At 47.6% G+C, this 21,610-nt stretch overlaps 1 protein-coding gene and 1 long non-coding RNA gene across 3 annotated transcripts in view; one reads left to right on the plus strand and one right to left on the minus strand.

The window, feature by feature from the left end:
• The window catches only part of AXL (AXL receptor tyrosine kinase), a 77,574-nt gene extending 62,421 nt beyond the window's left edge, over positions 1-15,153 (plus strand). For both annotated transcript variants that reach the window (XM_081868811.1, XM_081868810.1), the window contains 7 exons: positions 5,490-5,567; positions 5,981-6,073; positions 8,833-8,954; positions 10,005-10,114; positions 11,451-11,610; positions 11,993-12,129; positions 13,736-15,153. In XM_081868811.1, coding sequence (XP_081724937.1) covers positions 5,490-5,567; positions 5,981-6,073; positions 8,833-8,954; positions 10,005-10,114; positions 11,451-11,610; positions 11,993-12,129; positions 13,736-14,099 — 1,064 coding nt within the window. In that variant the 3' untranslated portion in view covers positions 14,100-15,153. The remainder of the gene's footprint in view (positions 1-5,489; positions 5,568-5,980; positions 6,074-8,832; positions 8,955-10,004; positions 10,115-11,450; positions 11,611-11,992; positions 12,130-13,735) is intronic.
• A 43-nt stretch (positions 15,154-15,196) lies between these two features.
• LOC309346191 lies at positions 15,197-18,940 on the minus strand. Its single transcript, XR_014158441.1, has 2 exons — positions 15,917-18,940; positions 15,197-15,705 (listed from the first exon to the last, which is right to left on the minus strand). It is a non-coding gene; the product is annotated as an uncharacterized lncRNA (long non-coding RNA).
• Between the last annotated feature and the right edge of the window lie 2,670 nt (positions 18,941-21,610).

A 21,610-nucleotide genomic window follows, 5' to 3' on the forward strand; every position in this document is an offset into this window, starting at 1 on the left:
CCTGTTTCGGATGTCTCCTTCTTCAGAAGTCTGAGAACCCAGCTCAGGAGACTGTATATATAAGAATATGTTAACTCATAAGGCACAACCTTTCAATTTTTTTTTGAAAATAACACAAATTTTGAAAAAGCCATTACCAGGCAAAAGAAAAGCCCATATCCCAGTGACTTATCTAGTAATAATTTGAAAATTCTATGCATTTACTGGGAATGTTCAATGATTCTATGCCAACCACTGGGATTTCTCACAGAATACAAGGACTCATGAATTCGTTGCTTTGAATTCATTGCTTCCTAAACTCGTTTCTTTAGAGCAAGAAATAAAAGCTTTGGGTCACAAACAGTAATTGGAAGGCAGGGTGATGTAGCGGAAGCGAAGCAGAAATTCATCTGAGCTCCAGAACCTGTTTTCCAATTCCAAATCATATGATATCAAAACAGGACTATTGTTAGGAGTTGTTTTTTATCACTGGATAACCCTGGAAGATTCTCACTCAGCTAGGACAATAGGGGGATTCTTGGTCGAAGGGCAATCGAAATCAACTGCTGCATGAGGGGACAAGGACAAACTTCCTTGTTTCCTCTCCTGATTAAACGCCAAGGCCTTGTTTTCTAACGTAGCCAGGATAATCAGTAACATATAACATCAAGTGCAGGATGAACAGCCCAGAAGCGCTTCGGCCCAGTTTTCTTGCTGCAGAAACGCCGAAGGACGGAGGGCTGTTTTGCTCATTTGGGTCGGAGGACTGGCAAAGTTTCTGCCTCAGCTCCGCAAAAAAGTTTCCTCTAAGCGCAGCTGGGATTACTTTGGAAGCATATGGAAAGCAGAGATGGAAAGGCCCCTGGCTATGGCACATATGTTCCCCCTTGAACATTTCCACCCTGTGCTTCTCTCTTTTTTGTGGCTGCCCTTTTTCTGGAAACGGGGAGGGCAGGGACTTGACTTGCACAGCCTCAGAGGAAGCAGGCTTAACACAGAGCCAGGCTGCTGGTTCATCTCACCTAGCGTTGTCTGCGCAGACCAGTAGCGGATCATCGGCGTTTCAAGCAGGATTGAACCTGGGACCTTCTGCTTGAAAAGTAGATGCTTAATAATAATAATAATGATATATTATTTATACCCCACCTATCTGGCTGGGTTTCCCCAGCCACTCTGGGCGGCTTCCAGCACATAGCTGTCAACTTTCAGATTTGAAAATGAGGGATCAGCAGCCTCGAAAATAAGGGATCAGCAGCCTCACCTGTCCCGGGGACAGTCTACGGGATATCTAACAATCCGGGATAGCAGCGGGAAACAGTGCTGAAATAAGGGAATTTCCCTCCAAATAAAGGGAAGGTTGACAGCTATGTTCCAGCAAAATATTAAAATACAATAATTCATCAAATATTAAAAGCTTCCTTAAACAGGGCTGCCTTCATATGACTTCTAAAAGTCAGATAGTTGTTTATTTCTTTGACATCTGGTGGGAGGGCATTCCACAGGGCGGGTGCCACTACCGAGAAGGCCCTCTGTCTGGTTCCCTGTAACTTCGCTTCTTTCAGTGAGGGAACCGCCAGAAGGCCCTCAGTGCTGGACCTCAGTATCCGGGCTGAACAATGGGGTGAAGATGCTCCTTCAGGTATACTGGACCGAGGCCGTTTAGGGCTTTAAAGGTCAGCACCAACACTTTGAATTATGTCCGGAAACGTACTGGGAGCCAATGTAGGTCTTTCAGGACTGGTGTTATATGGTATTAGCGGCCACTCCCAGTCACCAGTCTAGCTGCTGCATTCTGGATTAGTTGTAGTTTCCGGGTCACCTTCAGAGGTAGCCCCTGAGATCTCAACTCAGCAACTACTTTTCTTGGAGAGACTCGGGGCTCCATCCAGACTTACAAAACACAGGTTTCCCACTTGTCCAGCACGTTCTAGGCACGGGTCCGAGCGGTTTTGCCCTTGCCCTGCAGCTTTCCCCGGGAAAACTCACTCTTTAGCAATAAATTGAAGCAAACGACAATCGGGGGGCGGGGGCGAATGGTGTTTCCTCTGATTGGGTTTCTGCAGGGGAAAGCGGCAGAGCAGGGGCAAGTCTGAATTAGCCTTCTAGCTAATTCTTAAAAACAGTTTACTGGCAAATTCTTACTTTTTCTACCTCCAGAAAATCCATTTTTTATTCTAGATTGGCATGTGGAAGGTCAACCTTCCCTGGGTGTTAGATAAAGACTGATGGCTGCCAGTTGCTAACCCTTACTTTAGATGTCCAGGTTATCCTATCTGAGGGTGGGAGCTTGTAACGATTTTTCACCATCGCAAGAACCTGTACAGTGGTACCTCGCAAGACGAATGCATCGTAAGACGAAAAACTCGCAAAACGAAAGAGTTTTTCGTTTTTTGAGTTGCTTCACAAGACGGATTTCCCTATGGGCTTGCTTCGAGGAGCAACTCATAGCACGCGGTGTGGTAGCCTTTTTTGAGGTTTTTGAAGACTTTGGTGATTTTTGAAGCTTTTCCAAAGTCCGTGCTTCGCAAGCACGAAAAAATCGCAAGACGAAAAAACTCGCGGAATGAATTAATTTCGTCTTGCGAGGCACCACTGTATTTTCTTCAGCTGTCGCTTATGCAAAGAAAAGAGAGGACGTAGCAGGATGCCAATTTGCATATGCAGATTTATATGTATAGATTAAGTTTCTGCCCTCTCTGTTCATGGTTCTCTGCCTTTAAACCAGACACGGATAGGACACCCTTTCCAAACAGAGCAGGAGTTCCCAAAGCAAGGTTAAATGTTATTTGCACATAAAATAAAATCAACCAGGGGACTATGGGCAACATCAAGACCGGATCCAAAGCACAGAGATGACAAGAAGCAAATATTATTAGGAACTAATAACTGCGAAAAGGCAGGGAGGGGAGGACAGGGGAGAGAAAGAGGTTGGCAGCCAGTTTTGGGGAGAATTAAGTAAAACAGTACATCCAGTTCTAGCATTTTGTGTTTCCCTTGGCAGCTGGAAATATACGGTAACTTTTCTCTAGCACAAAAATTTGCAGAGATCCATTCTTGCAGGAAGACTTCCTGAGGCTCACAGCTTGACTTCTTATGTCTACAAAGCCCTAATCTCCAACCCTTCAGATGGAGGAGTGGGCTGGTGTGGTCTTTCCCCAATGGAAGCAGGAAAGGCACTCTGCGCATGCTCAGAAGCATTCTGCTGTTTGTTCTTGCTCCCCTTTTGCCTAGGCTGAAGCCCCAGTGTTGGAAATGGATTACTAGCCCCCTAGTTCAAAGGCTGTTCTCCATGCTTCCTTTCCATTCGTTGCATTCCCTCCTAATTCTGTTGCTAAATTTGGATAACTGGGAGAGAGAGAGGGGATCACAGAGCGAATGTTTGCAGGCTACGAACCCTTTTAAAAAACCAACCCACAAATCTCATGCCTTACGCCTATCCCTAGAACACCCCAGATATTTCATAAGGCAGCAGCCTGAGTGAGTCAGACACGGAAAGTCTGATCTGGTCCCGAAATGTCAGCCGTCAGCTCTTCCAAGAGTTCACGTGGCTTGCTGAAGCCCTTACATAGCTCATGTTCTTTTGCCCCGGGAGAAACAGGGGAAATGAATTTCCCACCTGCCTGCGTTTCCTAGCCAGACAGAAGCCTCTGCTCCTGCCAGGGCAAAGCCCACACGCCCCTTCTATGGAGCTGGATATTTTAGATCAAGGACCTCTTTTGCCATCTTGCAGCTTTTTGTTGGGGGGGGATGAAAGCTAGACTTCGACCCCCCCCACCCATCCTCTGGCTTGCACCCTATACAAAAGAACTTGCTAGATCAAGAGCTCTCCTTCCTCTTCCTACTAGAAGTCTGGTAAAAGTAAAGCTAAAGGGACCCCTGACCATGAGGTCCAGTCGTGACCGACTCTGGGGTTGCGGCACTCATCTCGCTTTATTGGCCGAGGGAGCCAGCGTACAGCTTCTGGGTCAAGTGGTCAGCATGACTAAGCCGCTTCTGGTGAACCTGAGCAGCGCACGGAAACGCCGTTTACCTTCCCGCCAGAGCGGTACCTATTTATCTACTTGCACTTTGACGTGCTTTCGAACTGCTAGGTTGGCAGGAGCAGGGACCGAGTAACGGGATCTCACCCCGTCGCGGGGATTCGAACCGCCGACCTTCTGATCAGCAAGACCTAGGCTCAGTGGTTTAACCCACAGCGCCACCCGCGTCCCAGAAGCCTGGTACACTGCACCTGCACCTGCAGGCTTCATTTTTTTGCTGCTGGACCTCTCTCCTCCACAAACCTTATCTCACTTTCTTTTTTAAAGCAGCTGAGGCTATTTGCCACAACCAGCACATCTGGCAGCACTGCATCCCACACGTCAGTGATGCGCCGCACTAATTATAACCCGAATCATGTAAACGCTGCCCGGTTTGAAAGGGGAGGCATGGTTACCAACGCTGTGTTTTCACTTATCTATAAATATTTGCGGTTTTGCTCTTATGGGTATTGGCTGCCGACTTCCCAACGGCGCGCAAATGGTTTTGGCGTTATCGGAACGTTCCCACCCACCCCTGGATTTCCTTGTTCTTGGACACGAGAGCTACTCAGTACCTAACGCTCCGCATCGTCTCTGGGTGTTTATATTTCCTACACGAAATCAGGACAGTGCAAAGTTGTGTGGCGGTTAAAAAGGAGCCTGCAGACAAAACAATCCAGGCCAACAAAAATGGTATACTAGCTGGCCTGACTAGATTAATCACAGGCAGCCTAAAAAGAAAAGAAGAATCACTGGGGAGTGTGTGTGTGTATTTTGTGTGTGTGTGTGTATGTGTGTGTGTGTGTGTGTGTGTGTGTGTATATATATATATATATTTCTCTCCATAAGACGCACCAGACCATAAGACGCACCTAGTTTTTGGAGGAGGAAAACAAGAAAAAAAATATTCTGAATCTCAGAAGCCACACAACACAACACAACACAACCTCTTGCTGTTCTGGCTTCTGGGATAGCTGCGCAGCCTGCATTCTCTCCATAAGACGCACACACATTTTCCCTTACTTTTTAGGAGGGAAAAAGTGAGTCTTATAGAGCAAAAAATACGGTATATGGTACAGTGGTGCCTCGCAAGACGAAAAGAATCCGTTCTGCGAGTCTCTTCGTCTAGCGGGTTTTTTGTCTTGCGAGGCATTCGTCTTGCGGGGCACCACTGTATTTAACTTAAGTTTTGCTCGAAGTTCCGCTGAAATGAAATAACATGACTCAGGTCCATTCATTTCAATAGGTCTACTCTGAGTAAAATTTAATGGCATACCCCCCCCCTTCTCTGCCTGGTTACCTAGAAGCAATTTTCTGCTGGCTGCAGGTGACCAGGCTGTTTCAAGCCTGGGTTAAAATCACAGGCATTTTCTCAAAGGAACGTCATTTGGCCTGACGTTCCAGTCCCAATTTCTACCTGGCATGATTTGGCATTTGCTCTCTCAGACTTGCTCATAGGCCTTTTCATCTTCTTCTTCTTTGTCTCTGCAGGGGAATTTGGCTCTGTCATGGAGGGGCAACTCAGCCAAGATGGAGCAGTCCTTAAGGTTGCCGTTAAGACCATGAAAAGTAAGTAGCAGTGGAGGTGGAGGGGGTGGCTTCACACTGGTCACACTGGGGCAGGTTGGGATTATACCAGCAATGAAGAAACATCACTCTGCACATGCCCAGAGGTCTTCTCTCCTTTTCTTCTGCATTGAAAAAACAACGTAAATTGGGCCTGCTCGCCCATGATAAAAACCTCTCCATACTCTCTGCCTTTTGCCTTTGAAAATGCAATTTCCTATGTCCCCTTGACCTGAATACCACCGCCAGAAATGGCTGAGCACCGTTCATACGCTCAGAAGTGCTCTCATTCTTCGTCACTGCTTCCAACGTTCTGCATCGACACCCGGGCGTGGAAAACAGTTTTCACTGCCTGACCCCCTGGCATGTTCCCAAAGCCCATCTCATGCCACCGACCTTACTTTTCCTCCTCACAGTTGCCATCTGCACCCGCAGCGAGATGGAGGATTTCCTCAGCGAAGCTGTTTGCATGAAGGACTTTGACCACCCTAACGTCATGAAACTGATTGGTGAGCTATGTGTGCGCATGCACCACTTCTTAGCCACGGCACGTGAAGAGTTAATACTTTCAGCGGTGGGGGGGGGGAGAGCTTATGAGTTACCCCTACTCACCCTCTCCACTATCCTTACCCTGAAATTCCTCCAGGTTGTGTGTGGTACTGCCCCAGAGCATTCTGGGACATTAAGCCATTGATTGTCTGCCCGACATATGATGCCTGGGCTAGATTTTTTGACCAGAACCAGATCCGCGTAAGAACATGAGAATTGTGCTTCTGGATCAGGCCAGATCCTGTGCACTCACAGCGGCCACCCAGATTTCTCTGGGAAACCCACAAGTGGGACTCAAACACGAGAGCTCTCCCCACCCCACCCCGTGACTTCCAGCAGCATATATTTGGAATCATTGTGGCCTCAAACTGTGAAGGTAAAGCATAGCTGTCGCGGCTGGTAGCCATTGCTAGCCAGAGCTTATACGCTGAGGCCCAGCTCCGAGGGTCTTCTGCTGGTTCCCTCCCTGCAAGAAGTGAGGTTGCAGGAAACCAGGCAGAGGGCCTTCTCGGTAGTGGCGCCCTCCCTGTGGAACGCCCTCCTATCAGATGTCAAGGAGATAAAGAATTATATGACTTTCCGTAGATATCTGAAGACAGTCCTAGGTTGGGAAGTTTTTAATGTCTGGTGTTCCGCTATGTTTTTCTTTAATACGTGGTACCTCGGGTTAAGAACTTAATTCATTCTGGAGGTCCGTTCTTAACCTGAAACTGTTCTTAACCTGAAGCACCACTTTAGCTAATGGGGCCTCACACCGCCGCCACACAATTTCTGTTCTCATCCTGAAGCAAAGTTCTTAACCCAAGGTACTATTTCTGAGTTAGCGGAGTCTGTAACCTGAAGCGTCTGTAACCCGAGGTACCACTGTACTTTGTTGGACGCTGCCCAGAGTGGCTGGGGCAAACCAGTCAGATGGGCATGATATTATATTATTATTATTATTATTATTATTATTATTATTATTATTATTGCCGTCCCGAGAAGTAGCACACTCGGCCATTCCATTTAGAGCAGATTCCGCAGGCTGTAGCCTGGGAAAAACCAGAAGAGAGGAAACGGCCTTTGGATGGTGGTTGCGGGGGGAGGCAGGCAGGCAGAATGGACGCATCATCCCCAGGGAACAGGACTCCAAGTGAGGGGGCGGAGGAAAAAAAGACTTCTTGGGAAAACAGATGTTGGCAAGGATGCTGGGAGCTCTGACAGTCCACAGAGGGGGTGGGTGGAAGCTCAGCTGATGCTAGTTTGCGACTCGCCCAACAGCCCCTTCTCCCTCTCTGGTTCACATTAAGGAGGAACACAGTAAAAATAACTCTCAGGCACAAGGCGCACCAAGAGAGCGTCCTGTGGGGTAAGAGGACCCCCAAAGAGGATGTTCTCATGGGCAAAAACCTTTGGGGGTTGGGGGCAGGTGTGGGACATAGGGAGGGGGCTTCCAGATGGTGTGCAAGTTTCAGAGGGGAGGCTCCCTCCCCCTCCGTGTCTTCCTTTTTTCACCTCTCTCACTGTTTAGAATTGCAGTGGTGCCCCGCAAGATGAACGCCTCGCAAGACGGAAAACCCGCTAGACGAAAGGGTTTTCTGTTTTGGAGGCGCTTCGCAAAACGAATTTCCCTATGGGCTTGCTTCGCAAGACGAAAACGTCTTGCGAGTTCCTGCAGGTTTTTCCCCCTTTTTCCTAAGCCGCTAAGCTGCTTATCAGCTGTTCCGCTGATAAGCCGCTTAACAGCTGATCGCTAAAAGCCGCTAAACTGCTAATAGCGCTAATCCGCTACGCTGTCAATGGGCTTGCTTCGCAAGACGAAAAAACCGCTATACGAAGAGCCTCACGGAACGGATTAATTTCGTCTTGCGAGGCACCACTGTATAAAATCGTAGAGTTGGAAGGTCCATCTGGTCCAAGCCCAAACAGTAAGAATTCAGGAAGAGTAAAGAGCCATTCAGCAGTGGAACGGTCTCCCTCGAGAGGTTGTGGACTGTCCTTCCTTTGAAGTCTTTAAGCAGAGGTTGGTTGGCCATCTGTCACGGATGCTTTAGCTGAGATTCCTGCATTGCAGGGGGTTAGACTTCGATGACCTTTGGTGTCCCTTCCAAGTCTATGGTTAATAATAATAACTTATTATTTATACCCCAGCCACTCTGGGGGGGCTCCCAGTCGAATGTTAAAAACAATACAGCATTAAATATTAAATATTAAAAACTTCCCTAAACAGGGCTGCCTTCAGATGTCTTTTAAAAATAAGATAGCTGCTTATTTCCTTCACATCTGATGGGAGGGCGTTCCACAGGGCGGGTGCCACTACCGAGAAGGCCCTCTGCCTGGTTCCCTGTAACTTGGCTTCTCACAGTGAGGGACCCGCCAGAAGGCCCTCGGCGCTGGATCTCAGTGTCCGGGCAGAACAATGGGGGTGGAGACGCTCCTTCAGGTATACAGGACCATGAGAATCACAGGTTCTGTGATTCTCTCACGTTGTACACATGTGGCACGGCCTGGCCTGCACAACTTGCCACAAGCTGAAGTAGAAAGAGTAAAAGAGATGTGGGCCAACAGCCCACTGGTCCAGCACCCACTCCTCACAACGACCAACCCAGCACCTGTGAGAAACCCACAAGCAAGACGCGAGCGCATGAGCACTCTCTCCTGCTTTGGTCCTTGTTGACCATTGATTCTCGTGTCTTCTCTGTTGCCCACTGAGAAACTCACACTCTTTCTCTTCCCTCAGGAGTTTGCCTGCAGAACACAGAGAGCGAAGGATACCCCTCCCCGGTTGTCATCCTGCCCTTCATGAAACATGGAGACTTGCACAGCTTCCTGTTGTACTCCCGGCTTGGCGAGAGCCCGGTGGTATGTAGCGTCGCCCCGTGAGATATCCGTTGCGGGGAATCCATACTGCACAGGTGTCCTGGAAAAATTGAGACATCCTGGTTTTTTTCTCATGAGAACGGCGGCCACTTTGGACGCCGTGATGATCTTGCACAATTTTGCACCTCTATCCCCCCCCCCTCAGAAAAGTGCTTTTTCAGGGCCACAGTGTCACGTGGCACCCCAAAACATGTGTTATTGCGTGCCGTTGCCGAAAAAAGCACTGGAGGAGGAGAAGAAGACGACTTTGGATTTGATATCCCACCTTTCACTCCCCTTCAGGAGTCTCAAAGCGGCTAACGTTCTCCTTTCCCTTCCTCCCCCACAACAAACACTCTGTGAGGTGAGTGGGGCTGAGAGACTTCAGAGAAGTGTGACTGGCCCAAGGTCACCCAGCAGCTGCATGTGGAGGAGCGGAGACGCGAACCCGGTTCCCCAGATTACGAGACTACCGCTCTTAACCACTACACCACACTGGCTCTCTGGATTGCGGTGCAAAATCGCACAAGATCATGGCATCCAAGATGTCTGCCGTTCTCTCACAAGAAAAAAAGGGGAGATAGCATCCTGGAAGATTGTGTCCCAGATTTTGTTATTGAGGTGTTGGAGAGTATGGGAATCAAATGTCAGGCCTCTCGGCCTGAAATCGGGAGGGCTGGTTTCCTTTTATTTGAACTAGGGTTTTTAACTGGGGAATTTTAATCCTTGCGTGTGTTTTATTTTTCAGTATGCATATAAAGTGCTTTTTACACATTTTATTGCTAGGCTTGTTTTGGTTTTCTGTTTCAATACGAGCCTCTCCAAGAGCTTTGCTATGGAGCAATATGGCGGTTTAATGAACGAACAAATGAACTGTAACACAGAGAATGACCACTAGAGGGGGACAAAGGGAAGGTGAAGGGAGCCCGCTGGGTCCTCCACACAGGAGTCCAGTGGGCCTCTCCTATTACAGGGGAAAGAGAGTTAAACATTGAGGTGCCTGCAGCCCACCCACTGCTTGTGTCTGATCGTTGTGCTTTCCTCATCTTCCAGTACCTGCCCACACAGACGCTAGTCAAATTCATGACGGACATTGCTAGCGGGATGGAGTATCTCAGTAGCAAGAACTTCATACACCGTGATCTCGCTGCCCGCAATTGCATGTGAGTTTGTGTGACGCGAGAGATGATGGAAGAGGGGATTTCAAGGATGCACAGATTAGTTGCTTTTGACAATCTCTTTTTTATAATATATATTTTTATTGATTTTTAACATATAAATTATAAAATGTACCACAAAACTTACCACTTATACAATCTTTTTAGACTTCCATCAGCACCTCTGATGATCCACCGTTTTAACCACTTCTTATGCATTTCTTAACTTTATATTGCCTTTACATCTCTTAACAAATCATCCTTCCCCTTCTCTATTTTTGCAATACTTCCAATAATACTCCTTACAAAACTTCTTGCAAACCTACAAACATTGTCTGATCTTCACAAATACAGTGGTGCCCCGCAAGACGAACGCCTCGCAAGACGAAAAACCCGCTAGACGAAAGGGTTTTCCGTTTTGGAGGCGCTTCGCAAAACGAATTTCTCTATGGGCTTGCTTCGCAAAACGAAATGTCTTGCGAGTTTTTCCGACTTTTTTTCCTCCCCCCCCCTTTTTCTAAGCCGCTAAGCCGCTTATCTGCTTATCCGCTAAGCTGATAAGCCGCTAAAAGCCGCTAAGCCGCTAATAGCGCTAATCTGCTAATCCGTCAATGGGCTTGCTTCGCAAGACGAAGAGAATCGCGGAACGGATTCTTTTCGTCTTGCGAGGCACCACTGTACTTTTCAAATAGTCCGTAAATTTACTCCAGTCTTCCGTGAATTTCTGGTCCCGCCGGTTTCGAATCCTTCCTGTTAGTTTATCTAGTTCTGCATAGTCCATTAACTTCATCCTCCATTCTTCAATCGTCGGTAATTCTTCTTGCTTCCATTTTTGGGCCAGTAATATTCTTGCTGCTGTTATTGCATATAAGAAGAGCTTACATTCCTTTCTATTTATATCACTCCCAACAATGCCCAGTAAAAATGCTTCTGGTTTCTTTATGAATGTATATTTCAACATTTTTTTCATCGCATTATATATCATCTCCCAGAAGCATTTCACCTTTTTACATTCCCACCACATGTGATAAAATGTTCCCTCTTTTTCTTTACATTTCCAACATTTATTACTGACTTTATACATTTTCACTAACTTGACAGGTGTTATATACCATCTATACATCATTTTCATCACATCTTCTTTTAGGGCATTGCATGCAGTAAATTTTAAACCTTCTTTCCATAATTTTACCCAATCACTCAGCTGTATATTATATCCAAAATTTTAGAATCATTACTTAATATCTCTAATTTAAACTTTGATCCACGGCTTTTGACAATCTCACATCCATCTTTCCCATGAGCAACCCACACATTCACATGTGGCTTCTGTACCCAACAGGCTGAACGAGAGCATGACGGCTTGTGTTGCCGACTTTGGCCTCTCTAAGAAAATCTACAACGGCGATTATTACCGGCAAGGCCGTATCTCCAAAATGCCTGTCAAGTGGATCGCCATTGAGAGTCTGGCCGACCGCGTTTACACCATCAAGAGCGATGTGGTGAGCAGCCAATTGGGAACGCCTTTGATCCCACCCTCCTGAACAGCCCAATGAGAAGACCAGCTTCTGTGTCCTACTAAATTGGCTTCTGTTTCTGTCTACCAATGGACAGAGCTGGCCTGCCCATAAAGCAGACTGAGTCCCCCTCATGCTCACCCCTACTGCCAGAGAAGTGAGGTGAAGCAGCAGCAGCGGTCTCTGGTGAGATCTCACAAAATCTCGCCAGCCGCCGCCACTGCACGACCCTAGCAAGCGAGGTGGGAGGGCGGCCATTTTGCCTCATGTAGTGAAACAGGACAAGCTGCCCCAGCCAATGGGAGAAGTTGAATTCTGTGCTTGGCCAGCAGCATCTCATTCCCTCTTTCTGACTCCTTTCCTGCAGTGGTCGTTCGGCGTTACTATGTGGGAGATCGCGACGCGAGGCCAGACGCCGTACCCAGGTGTGGAAAACAGTGAGATCTACGACTACCTGCGTCAGGGCAACCGACTCAAGCAGCCAATCGACTGCCTGGATGGCCTGTAAGCATCACCACTGCTCACTGCTTCTTCAAATTGGCATCTCCTTCCTCTGTCTTCCCATGATGCTGTGCAGCATGGCCAATTAGGTTTTCTGCCTTATGATCAGTAAGCCCAGACTGTAGAGGGGGCTGTATCGTTGCAAAAAAATTATTTCATGACATCCCCCCACTGGCTCCCTCTGCCTTAGGAATGCGACTATGCTCACTCAGCGGGCAAGCAAATTCAGTTTTTTCACCCTACAACCCTAGCAACTGAAAACGGGTTCCAGGGTTGACCCGCCGCCCCCGGCTCAAATTGCAGCCTTCGTTACAAAACTTCAAGGTCGCTGAACAGCTCTGATATTAATCTTGAACTCATCCAAAATCCTGAGCCGCTATGACATAGCGGTTAGAGAAGAGTTTTACCAAACTTGGGTCTCCAGCTGTTTTTGGACTACAACCCCCATCATTCTTAGGTAGCAGGACCAGTGGTCAGGGATGATGGGAGTTGTAGTAGTAGTAAATAGTAGTAGTAGTAGTAGTAATAATAATAATAATAATAATAATAATAATAATATATTTGTACCCTGCCCATCTGGCTGGATTTCCCCAGCCACTCTGTGCGGCTTCCAACAAAATACTAAAAATACAATAAAACATCAGACATTAAAAACGTCCCTAAACAGGGCTGCCTTCAGACGTCTTTTAAAAGTCAGATAGTTGTTTATTTCCTTGACATCTGATGGCAGGGCGTTCCACGATGCCATCACCGAGAAGGCCTTCTGCCTGGTTCCCTGTAACTTCGCTTCTCACAGTGAGTTAGAAACAGCTGGGGAAACCTAAGTTTGGGCTACAGTGTTGCTCTAGGACTTCAGAGACCAGGGTTTGAATCCCTGCTGAGTCATTTATCATCATCATCATCATCATCATTAAATTTGTATACTGCCATTGACCCGTAGATCTCAGGATGGTTCACAACAGGAAAATACAATATAAAAAACCACCAAATGCATAATAAAAACAAAAACAAACCAATACAGTGGTGCCTCGCAAGACGAAATTAATCCGTTCCGTGAGGCTCTTCGTATAGCGGTTTTTTCGTCTTGCGAAGCAAGCCCATTGACAGCTTAGCGGATTAGCGCTATTAGCGGTTTAGCGGCTTTTAGCGGATCAGATGATAAGCGGCTTATCAGCGGATCAGATGATAAGCGGCTTAGGGCTTAGGAAAAGGGGAGGAGGGGAAAACCCCCCGCAGGAACTCGCAAGACATTTTCGTCTTGCGAAGCAAGCCCATAGGGAAATTCGTTTTGCGAAGCGCCTCCAAAACGGAAAACCCTTTCGTCTAGCGGGTTTTCCGTCTTGCGAGGCGTTCGTCTTGCGGGGCACCACTGTAATCCTCCTTCCCAAGTCATGGTTCGGAATGGGTGACCTTGCTACGTACCTCACAGGGATAAATTAAGGAGGGGAAGTAAAAAAGGTAAGATATAAACAAGAGAGAGAACGAGTTCTCCTTCCCCTTCTGAAACATGGCAAAATCCCCAGCAGATTAAGTACCCACTTATAAGTAACTTCCAAGGATGCTGCATCCCAGGTTGCCTTGAAATAACATCTCTTTTGGACCCGCGCAGGTACGAGCTGATGATGAGCTGCTGGGCCCTCAACCCTCGCGACCGCCCCAGCTTTGAGATCCTGCACCAAGAGCTGGAGAAGATCCTCAAGTCCCTCCCTCCGGCCAAGGACCCGGAAGAGATCCTCTACGTCAACATGGACGATGGCGTGGCCCCCGGAGAGGCGGAGCTGGGTGCCGTTGGGGGTCTGGGCCCCGAGGAAGCACCGGCCAAGGAGAACCAGTCGCTCAAGCCCACGGTGACGGCGGCCGAAGTCCACCAGCCTCAGGCCATGGGCCGCTACGTCATGTGCCCCACCCCTCACGAGAGCAGCCGGCTACTGACGGACGCCCCCAGCTGCGCCGCCACCGAGGAAGGGGCCTGAACGGGACGAGGCGACTTATTCGTTGTGGCTGGGGGGGGAGGGGGAGGTTGCAAGTGGCCCAACTGGTGCAGTCCCTGCAAGCTTTGGAAGACGACCCACCCGTCTCTGAGGAGAAGGGATTCATGGAGGACTCCACAAGCTGAGGCGCACCCTCCTCCTCTCCCAAAATGAGCCACTGCCTTGCTTTTGCCACAAGGGTCTTCCCTACCCATCAACCCCCTCCAGGGGGGAGTTTGGACTGACCCATCTCTGAGTATGTCTCACGGCTGTACATGCATTGACAGTCATGCTCCACACCACCAGCCTGAGGCCAGATATGTACTCTAGACTATGATGTTGGCAGAAAGGGGGAGTCCATCTCAGGTTACAGGGGCCAGGGGAGGAGGGGGGACACAGTGGGGAACACAACAGGACCGGCAGCTGCGCCCTTTTCTGCTTCTCACGTTGAAGGTACCTTAGCAATTTGACCTCCCGTCCGCAACTCCGTGGTCCAAATTTAGCTCGCTAACACCGAGGTCTCGTCCACGCTCCTGCTTGCCCCAGGCCTGGAAGGCACGAATCTGAGCGATTTTAACTTGCTTTCCCCCGGAAAACCTGCTCTTTGGTGCCAAATCGGAGTGAATGTCAGTCCGGAGGAAACCTGGTCAACATTTGCCCTGATTCGGCGGGGCAGGTGGGGATGAGCCCTTGCCAATGGTACTAAGGTTATTCTCTGTGTGTGTGTGTGTGTGTGGCCCAGCTCCTGCCTTTTTCGTGTTGGGCCTGGCACACAGCTGCTGAGCCGGCAGAGCATAGATTTGCTATGAAGGAGAGAAAAGTCCAGCTGCTCAGTTTGTGTGCTGTTAAAGGGGAGCAGGGCACATTAACCAAAACAGGGGGTGGGAAGTATCGGTCCTAATTGCAGCCATCTGAAAGCGGTACGTACTTCGTCCTTCTCCCCTCCTTATTTTACTACCAGCTGTTTCACTGCCATGTCTCCCAGGTTGCATTTAGGCCGGTGGAGATGAATTAAACAGAAGTTCTGGAGGGCTCCCAACTGAAGGAGCTGCAACAAGGGAAATGTACTCAGTTTGTGCACAGATGCACACTTTTTTTAAAAAAAAGGCGCTATTGCTTCTCGGGAGCCAGCCCTAGTTTTTAAATCTGACCCCGGAGGTAAATTTTGGTGCAGGTTTCAGCCCGGCAGACCAACCCACCCTGTCCACACAGCACCAAATTCTCCTCAACGGGTTATCGGGGGACGTCTGATCAGCCATAGCTGAGTTGCGCAGCCCAATCCTCTGGGAACCTGTTTGCCCTGGGGGCAAAGATCCCACAGGGCACTGAAGCCATACCCAGGTGGGCGTCTCAGAGCGGGGGTCCGAAGGTATATTTTTATAGCACATTTGAGATGGGAGAAGGGAACAAATTGGCCTTCAAGTCTTCACACCCAGCTAGGCCAGAGCTTCCCTGGTAGCAGTGAGTTTAGCTAACTTTGCTAGAAATGTGAAGGTTGCCATCTTCTCCCCATCCCTCAAAGACTCTTTGCCTTTCACCGATGCAGACAGAAACTCAACAGGTATACCTTTCCCCCATTCCCACATCTCTCTGCTGGGGAAAGCCCTACCTGCCCATTGTGCAGATAAAAAATTCCTTCCAGTAGCACCTTAAAGACCAACTAAGTTAGTTCTAGGTATGAGCTTTCGTGTGCATGCACACTTCTTCAGATACCTGAAGAAGTGTGCATGCACACGAAAGCTCATACCTAGAACTAACTTAGTTGGTCTTTAAGGTGCTACTGGAAGGAATTTTTTGTTTTGACTATGGCAGACCAACACGGCTACCTATCTGTAACATTGTGCAGATGTTACAAACCCTGTCTGATCACAACCAACCCAATCTGCCACTTGGAGCAAACATCTGGACAAGAATTCCCCGAGTTATTCAGACGTCTAAAGTAGCATCATCAGCAGGCTATGATCACCAATGGCCTCTGGATATGAAATAGACAATATTAGTGGGTGCGATCGGAGTAGGATTCCTTGTCTCCAACCTTCTATCATTTCACTGGGGCTTGTATGAGAATCCTGTGGGGAAAAACCCAGGGAAATAAGTGGAGGTTGTCCAAACAGAATTAGCTACTCGTATGTTCCTTTTTGCTAGTGACAAACCCTCTCTTTGCGCCAGTTCCCATGCCCACAATTGTCAGTAATCGCTTTCCCCCTGAAACATCACAGCTCCACTGAAGTAGAAGACAACTCCATATTTCAGAGGGCAAGTCCCAGCTCTCCATCAATTCCATGACACTCCATAAATCAGACCTGCCAGCTGCAGAGTGCCTTGATTAATGATATTTTCATCTGGGAACACAGTCTCTGAAGCTCCCACCAGTCACATGCAATTTAGAGGGAATTCACAAATTCTGTTTTGGACATAATGGTAGCTTTCTATCTAACATGGATGGGGTGCAACTGCTCACAACAGTAATCACACCATAATGGTTCATTTTTTTCTGGCTACCTCCCAGCAATGAAAGCCAGACTAGGGAGGTGGTAAGCTGAATGCATGTTTTGGCAATTTCTTATTGCATGTTCACGGTCACTTTGGCTGGAAACATTTTCCAGCTTTTCCTGAGAGCTGAAGATGGGTGACAAAAAGAAGAAGACCAATGTTCATGCTATACACGCTCATCCGACTTGCACTTTTGCTTAAACAGGTTTTGCAGGCTTTCCTGTTTCAAAACCTGCCGTACCTGTTCGGTCAGAAGAACCGGTGCCACAAAAGAACTGTCCTTTGAACCACTTTCAGCTCTCTTGAAACCTGTTGTCTGGCTCCAGCCTTAAACTGAAGGCCTTTCCGCACAGTGATTTTTATTTTATTTTATTTGCACAATAAATGCACATTTCGTTACTGATTTTGTTCTGCACAGTCCATGCGTCGTTCCCTGCAGTTTGCAAGAGAAGCAGCGCTTTGCAGAAAGGCCAGCTTACCCCACAAGCCCCTTCGTGCTTGGAGCAAATCAAAACATGCAGACTCCAAACAGTGAAACTGCCCTAGTTCGCATGATCATCATGTATTCACAATTAACAATATTCTCCCCAGGATTTAGGTGCAATTTTGTGTGAAATGCACTGGCTTGGTAGGCTTGTGTTATCACAAAAACATCTCCTTGGGGGAACAGTTTTTTATTCTTCAGTTCTTACGTTGGATTTCTTTTTCTCTCTTTTCTGAAGCTACCAAACCTATGCTAAACTGAATAAGCTTGCAAGCAACTCTTAATCCCTGCCTCTATCTGTAGCCTCAAGGCATAAGGAGGCCTAACCAGGAAGTGGAGTCCTACACTGGAATGGCGCCATCTTGTCCGTAGGCCTCATAACAGTGGGGCCCATATCTTACACCAGCCTTCCATGAAGGGGGCTAGCTTAGGGAACCAGCAGCCCTCCAGATGTTGTGGACTGCAACTCCCATCACCCTTCACCACTGGCCATGTAGACTGTGGCTGGTGGGCATTGGAGTCCAGCAAGTTCTGGAGGCCGCCATTTTGGCTGCCTCTGGGGTTACGTCAGGGTAAAATGGGTGGAAGAGGGGAGCTTTCCCTCCTGCCACTGCCCTTGAGAAGGACCACCCTCACCCAGCCATGTCGTCTGGGGTGGTGGCTGATTTCACTTCCGGCCATCCAGGGGGGAGGTTTGGGGTGGGGTAGGGAGGAGCAACTGGCAGAGGAAGGGTCCCACACTCCTCTAAGACCCTCCAAGTGTCCCTGTTTTCCAGGGACGTCCCAGATGTACAGAAGCCGTCCCGGTTTCTGATCTGATACCAGAATGTCCTGCTTTTCCTTAGGACGTCCCTATTTTCATCGGAGAAATGTTGGAGGCTTTGTCCCCTCCTGTCTCCTGCTCTTTTAAAGCTGCATGGCAGACTCCCCTTCTAACGGCGTTCCCTGCCTTTCCATTTGGGGGACACATGGCCACCCTATAGAAACATTTCTCCTCTTTTTGAAGAAAGCGCTCATCATCTTCTGACATTCGGTGGCCACCTTTCAGGCGTGGTGAAACCATGTTTTCCGTTCTGCTTGCTGAAACACATTGATAGCCATCTGTCTCCTCTTTGGATTGGGACAGAAAAGGCTGGGCTTTCTGGGGAAAAAATGGCTTTTCTGCAAAAGGCTCTGTAGGGTTTTGGTTCCCTCGACCCCCACAATTTTTCTTGGCCACCAAGTGTGACTTATGTTGAGATCAAAGGCTTCTCTCACTCCCCGCCTCCTGCACTAAAGTGTATGCAGAACAGTCAGCTATTCCCCCTGCCCTAGAGATTCTTATTAATGAAATGTTTATATATATATATTAATGTATATAATTTTTTTTTAAAAAAAGAAAATGCTATATATGAAATGTTATTTTTTTCCCCACGCCCTGTCTTTTCTACAAACACATTTCCTCTCAGGGCAAGGTCTGTTTTAGTAAAAGAGAGAGCGAAAGAGAGAGATTGAGAGAATGCTCTGTGATATATTTTGCTTACGAATAAAACATTCCTGTAAAAAAAAAAAAGATAAATTTGGAAGTAGATTTTGTTTCCAAGGAGTGGGTTGGGGGAGATACAGGGAAGGAGGGGGTCAAAACTCAAATGGTGCCCTAGATTTGGCGCCCAGTTCAATGCCTGACATCTCCAGTTAAAAGAATTAGTAGCTGCAATATTTTTTTGCAGCTGTTACGCAGATGTCGCCTGGGATCAGTACAGCTCTTTTCCTTCCTAGAAGAAACTAAGCAATGCTTATTTTCTCAGGAAACACAGCAAAGTTTATCTTTGGGGGAGATGCAACCTTCCTTTCCTGGGTTCCAGCTAAGACGCTGTAAGGAGTGGATGTACTGTTGTAAATAAAAATATGCCCTTTTCCCTTATGGGGTATCCAAGAGCTCATATAGAGTCCTTACATAGGTTCCCTATTGGTAGGAGAGAATAACAGAGGCCAACCAGAGAATATTGAGAAGCAAAGCAGCTAGTAAGCTTGATCTTTATTGATCTGTTGCAACAGGGTGCTCCCCTCACTCGCAGGAAAGGCGGAGGACCCCAAAAAATGCTGTGCAAGGGCTTATAAAGACTTTTGAAATTCCCATCCTCTAGAGAGTCTAGATCAAGACCACCCCCAGAAACATTATGCATACATCACAGAAGGGGTGTAACCTAAGACCACCCCTCAGATACATCCCACCTACATCACAGAAATTTAAATGTTTTTCTCTTGTCCTTGTTTATCTCCTGTCTGGCAGGTTACTTGATTGCACCCCTTGCTTTTTCCTGCAAGACCTATTGCAGTCCTTAAGAGTCGTCAACAGGCTCATCACAGCTATCTGCCAATCACCCAATCCCACCATCCTTCTGAGTAATACCCCTCCCCACCTTCTCACTATATAGAAGGGTCTGGTGACTTCTGTTTCAGTGTATCTGAAGAAGTGTGCATGCACACGAAAGCTCATACCAAGAACTAACTTAGTTGGTCTTTAAGGTGCTACTGGAAGGAATTTTTTTATTTTGTTTTGACTATGGCAGACCAACACGGCTACCTATCTGTAACCGGATTTCCTTGGTAGCCTGGCCATTCTTTTGTAGTGATAAATCGTTCCTGGCCATGTCACAGGCTCACACCCTATTCAAACAGAGACATACACTTAAGACAGGATTTGTGAAGGAAAAGACAATGGGGAGGCTTTTCCAGTTTGACCTTGCAGAGAAAACATTTGCTCAGTTTAGGAATCAAAATGGTTCCATGTATGTGTGGTTATGAACATTACCATATATCTAAGACCATAAATAAGACCGTACTGCCCAGGTACTTTCAATGCAGTGACCTCCAGATGTGCTTGCCCCACCAGATGTGGAGATACTGAAGTAAGACTCAGCTGCCAACCCAGTCAGGTCAGCTTCTGTACCTGGAATGAAGGCGTTCTGGATCATGTCCTTTGCTCGAGGCAGCAGAAATTTCTCTGCTTGGGCCTGGACAAAACTTTTAGAGTCAAGTACATTTAAAGCACTAGGATAATGTTTTAAATAGTCACAATTTCCCCCAAGGATACCTGAGAAGTGTAATTTTTTAAGGGTGCTGAGAGCAGTGTTAAAGGTAAAGGGATCCCTGACCATTAGGTCCAGTCGTAACCGACTCTGGGGTTGCGGCACTCATCTCGCTTTTCTGACCGAGGAAGCTGGCATACAGCTTCCAGGTCATGCGGCCAGCATGACTAAGCCGCTTCTGGCGAACCAGAGCAGTGCACGGAAATGCCGTTTATCTTCCCGCCTGAGCGGTATCTATTTATCTACTTGCACTTTGACATGCTTTTGAACTGCTAGGTTGGCAGGAGCAGGGACCGAGCAACGGGAGCTCACCCCGTCACGGGGATTCAAACAGCCGACCTTCTGATCGGCAAGTCCGAGGCTCTGTGGTTTAATTAGGTGCCAAATGGCTCCTTAAATCAGGGTTGCAGTCACCAAAACAGAATGCCTAGTTGCCATTTGGGGGCCAGGCGGTTCAAAAGTTGTATTTTTCAATATGACTTTTTGGTTCCTGAAATTCATTCTGATTGCGCAGACAGAATTCTACAGGATGTGTTGCTGAAAACAGTCAAAATCAAGGATCCCCAGGCACGCAACTCCAGATGGTGATGTCAGGCACGCACCATCCTGGCGCCCGGTCATCTTCGCTTGGTCACAAGTGGCTGATAGCTGGGTGCAAAATGCGCCTAATGCCTGGCGAATTTCGAACTTCCAGCTGAGAGTTGCTATTCCCGAGAGAGCTATAATTCCCAGAGTTCCCTGTGAAGAGGGGTTGATTGTTAAACCGCTCTGAGAACTGTGAGGAGAATACGAGTCTCCTAACAACTCTCGGGACTGTTACGGAAGGGGGGGGGCATGTCTTCTTCACCTTCTTCTTCGCTACAATATATCAATTTATTTCCAATTGTCAAAAGGGACTAAAATCTATAAAATTCATAGAAAATCAGCGTGCCAGTTTGCTCAATTACTCTAGGACTCCATCACATCTCCCCTGTCCAGCATAATCCCTCAAGCAAAGTGTCAAGACCTTAATCCTTTCAAATTGTTCTGATCAGCCTTTCCTCCAGACAATGTCAGGTGGCAGACTATGCATATTTGAGACCATTGTCTTTTCATCCCCAGGAAGTGTTTATCTGTGCATATCTCCAGCTCTGCATATTCCCCCCTCCCTCCTCCATATGTTAATCTGTGTAACCCAACCTCCCTCCTCCATATGTTAATCTGTGTAACCCAACCTCCCTTTAATATATTCATGATGTAATCTGTGTAACCAAACCTCTCTTTAATATATTCATGACGTGTTTTGCACTGTATTCTGGGACATGGAGGGAGTTTCAAAAACTCATGTCACCCCTTTCTCACTGTTCAATCTCGCCTTGAACCTGTTGCGCAATAAACTTGGATCTTCTGCAGTTTGCTCCTGTCTCCGGCTGAGCTCATTTTCCTCCGCAGGGACCCACGGACTTAGTCCGATGAGCTGGGTGGCA

This window comes from Podarcis erhardii (assembly GCF_964252035.2).
Source record: "Podarcis erhardii genome assembly, chromosome: 7".
NCBI lineage: Eukaryota > Metazoa > Chordata > Lepidosauria > Squamata > Lacertidae > Podarcis > Podarcis erhardii.